Source organism: Monopterus albus, unplaced genomic scaffold (genome assembly GCF_001952655.1).
Source record: "Monopterus albus unplaced genomic scaffold, M_albus_1.0 scaffold356.1, whole genome shotgun sequence".
Taxonomy (NCBI): domain Eukaryota; kingdom Metazoa; phylum Chordata; class Actinopteri; order Synbranchiformes; family Synbranchidae; genus Monopterus; species Monopterus albus.
In genome coordinates this window covers 159,718-162,738 of record NW_018128236.1, presented here as the reverse complement: position 1 = coordinate 162,738, position 3,021 = coordinate 159,718, and the positions used below count along the sequence as shown (strand labels likewise).

Sequence of the window (3,021 nt, the reverse complement as noted above, 5' to 3'; positions counted from 1 at the left end):
GTGTTAAAAGGAACACATTTCCCTGTAAAAATTCCTGAGCAGGAAAAGGAAAACTAAGTAATTATGAGGTTCATAAATAAACAACTGTTAGAATGATTCAACACATATGGATATTGTAATAACAAGAATAATTATGAAATTGATTCCAAAAAATTCTGTGAAGCAGAAATGAAAAGACAGACAATGTCTTACCATTACTTCCTGGCTTATTGTGGTACTTAGTGCAGTTACTGTCCTCGGTACATCTGTACTTCTCAGTCTGGGTAACACACACACACACACACACACACACACACATTAAAGTTGCATTACTAATTACGTTTATATTAACAATAGCACAAACTTCTATGTAAGATGCAAAGGTTGGTTTCGTTGTTTGGTTTTACAGCCTGTAAGATCTTGACCCCCAAGTAGAAAACGCTGTAGATATTAATCAGTTTATTTCTTATGAGCTTTGCCCTCTGAGGCTGCCATTTTCTTCAGCACCCTAAAGAGCAACTTGTAAGGAGCAAATGCCCACAAAGTGTTTGTATGTACCAGGTGTCATGTTCTATAGTTTGCTTCTTGTTTTGGGCTCTTATCTTTAAGGAGACTTCCTGCTTTTCACTGTTTCACTTTCCCCAGCTTCACCATGCCAGTTAGTGGCTGATTTGAGACACCTGTGGCTTGTTATTCTGTCTATTTAACCAGTCTCTACTCCCTCCTCAGTGCCAGATAGTCTTCTGCTATCACTGGATCTGTCTCTTGCCTTCTTGTGCCTTGATTTCTTGACCTGTGTGCCTGTCTGCATCTCCACTTTCCTGGTTGCAGTCCTATTGGCCATTCTGACCCGGTTGCCTGTTGCTGATGTCAGACTGGGTCTCTGTCTACCCAGCTCCTGTCTGCCATTTGCCTGTTTATTCTCCCAGTACCTGCTCCACTCTGTCTGCTGCCAATATGGCCTCTCCATCCTGATTCTTGGTACCTGTTGTTAATGCCAGACCTGTTTTCCGCCTTGCTGACACCTTCCTGTCTGCTCAGCTTTCACCATGCATTGAGGAGTGTTTTCTCTGTTTGTTAGCTAAAGTTAAGGAGAGCTGGTCCTAGCCATTGTCTGGATGGGAAACCACCTGAAGAACAACAGATAGACAGGTCCTGTAGCCTGCTTCCTGCCTTCACCACCTCCACCATTGTCCTGTGTTGTATATGCCTGTAATGTTGCCATTAAAACCGTTCATTACCAACTAACCTGACAGTGTCTGTTGTATTTGGGTCCTCCAGTTATCAGTATCTGACACCAAGTTTGTATCACCAGCTACATCACAGCCTTCGACCTGCACCCTCTCTTTTAGTACTGCCTCAGTTTGGTGCACGCCAGTCTGGCCTTCACTCACCAGGCATCAGGGCTGTTCTGCACCCTCCTTTCCCCAGAGGAGAAACAGAGGAGCGTACATGCCTGCACTATTACAGCATAAGATGTGTGGCTGGCCCAGGAAAAATATGATTCTGCCCCCTCAACGTGTGGAACTCTGGGGGGGTAGCCCCTTGCCTGCCTCCCTCCATCAGAGGAGCCAGAGCAAGTGAGTGCTCCACCCCACTTGTACCTTATGAACCCAGCTCTTCCCCAGTCAGTGTGAACTCCTCTCCTAGCCATGGGTACACTTTTACAGGAGTTACCAAACCTTTTTGAAAGAGCAGCCACCCTCTGTCCCCATGGCAATTGTGCCAGTGCATGTCTGCATCTCAGGAGGTGCTCTTTGTCTGCTATAACCCAAAGGCAGGCATCTCAGTCTGGCCACATTTCCCATCTGTCACCACCTTCCTGTCGGGGTTGGAGGTGGATTCCAGGAAGCTTAAGGCACTGGTCTCCAGCTTCATTCCCATCTCCAACGTGGAGTGGCTCACCGAAAATAGGTTGCCCCATCCCCACCCGTGAACGGAGCTTAGCAGCACTCATCATGCTGGGTGACAGGTCATCCCTCTTTTAGCATCTTTTTCTGCTGTACAGCCAGCCCAGCAGCAGAGATTCAAGACTCATTGGATAGTGCAACAGTAGCTACTGTTTGAACCCTCCTGGCAAGCCAGTGAGGAAACGGAGGTTTAGATGGGTTTGGGTAGATGTGTGTATTTTTGACAAGTGTTTTGAAATGACACAAATAACCTTCCCAAATAACCTTCCAATGAAGGGCTATTCTTCCTCAAACAAACAGTTTTCTTCTGTCTTTATCGGCACAGCTATAACTGTCTCTATGCTTTAGTGTTCTCCTTATTTCTGAACTATAGAGTAGGAAGAAAATCTTTTGGAAATTTTGATAGCTCCAGAGTGCATCTTGGTTTCCATCTCTGCTGCAGCTCTCATCAAGGCACCAGAGCCACCTTTACTATGTCAATGTACACTGCCAAATAAACAGCTTTTCACCACTGGTGTGGGAGTGAGGGCTTGGATCCCTTTACATGCCACCTCCCTCAAGTCCTTTCATTCTTCCAACTGCTGGTGGAAAAATAGTTTTTAGTGCTGACACAACATATGCTGCTGTCATGAGGGTTTTGGTGACACCCTTTTGTGAAGCATTTTGTGAGGTGTGCAGAGACAACAGCTCATGAAGTGCACCTTGGCACCTCAGTGGGCTCTGCCTCTATTTTTGTGTGTGCTGGTTAAAGCTCCCTTTTGGCCTTTGTACCAAACTTTGTGGTCAGAAATCATAACATAACTCCCTCCTCATGGTTCAGAGCAGGAAACCGGCTGGCTTCTTCATACTCTACAAGACAGTGGTGAGGAAAAGCGCTAATTCTTTGTTTATCAAGATTTTTATTATTCCTACAGCTGTATGATAACAGATGGTTGGCTCAAAGCATTTTAGTCACAATCATAACTTAATTTATACACACAAAATACACAAAATCAGGTGAGACACCAAACCCTTGCAGATTTTTGGCAGCATATATCGTATTTTCTCAAGGAGTAAAGTTCCAGAGCCCAAGCTGTGCGTGGAGGTGAGCCCGACTATATCTAGCCGGTACCTCTCAACCTCCTGCACAAGC

The 3,021-nt window shown here is 45.4% G+C and overlaps 1 protein-coding gene across 1 annotated transcript in view; it reads right to left on the bottom strand.

Annotated features, from left to right (window-relative positions):
* LOC109975003 (P2X purinoceptor 3-like) overlaps positions 1-3,021 on the bottom strand; it is a 34,652-nt gene that overhangs the window by 19,729 nt on the left and 11,902 nt on the right. Inside the window, exons 6-7 of the mRNA XM_020625508.1 lie at positions 193-259; positions 1-34 (exon numbers count right to left, since the gene is read on the bottom strand). The exon at positions 1-34 is cut by the window's left edge and continues 5 nt beyond it. Of these exons, the coding sequence (XP_020481164.1) occupies positions 1-34; positions 193-259 (101 nt within the window). The remainder of the gene's footprint in view (positions 35-192; positions 260-3,021) is intronic.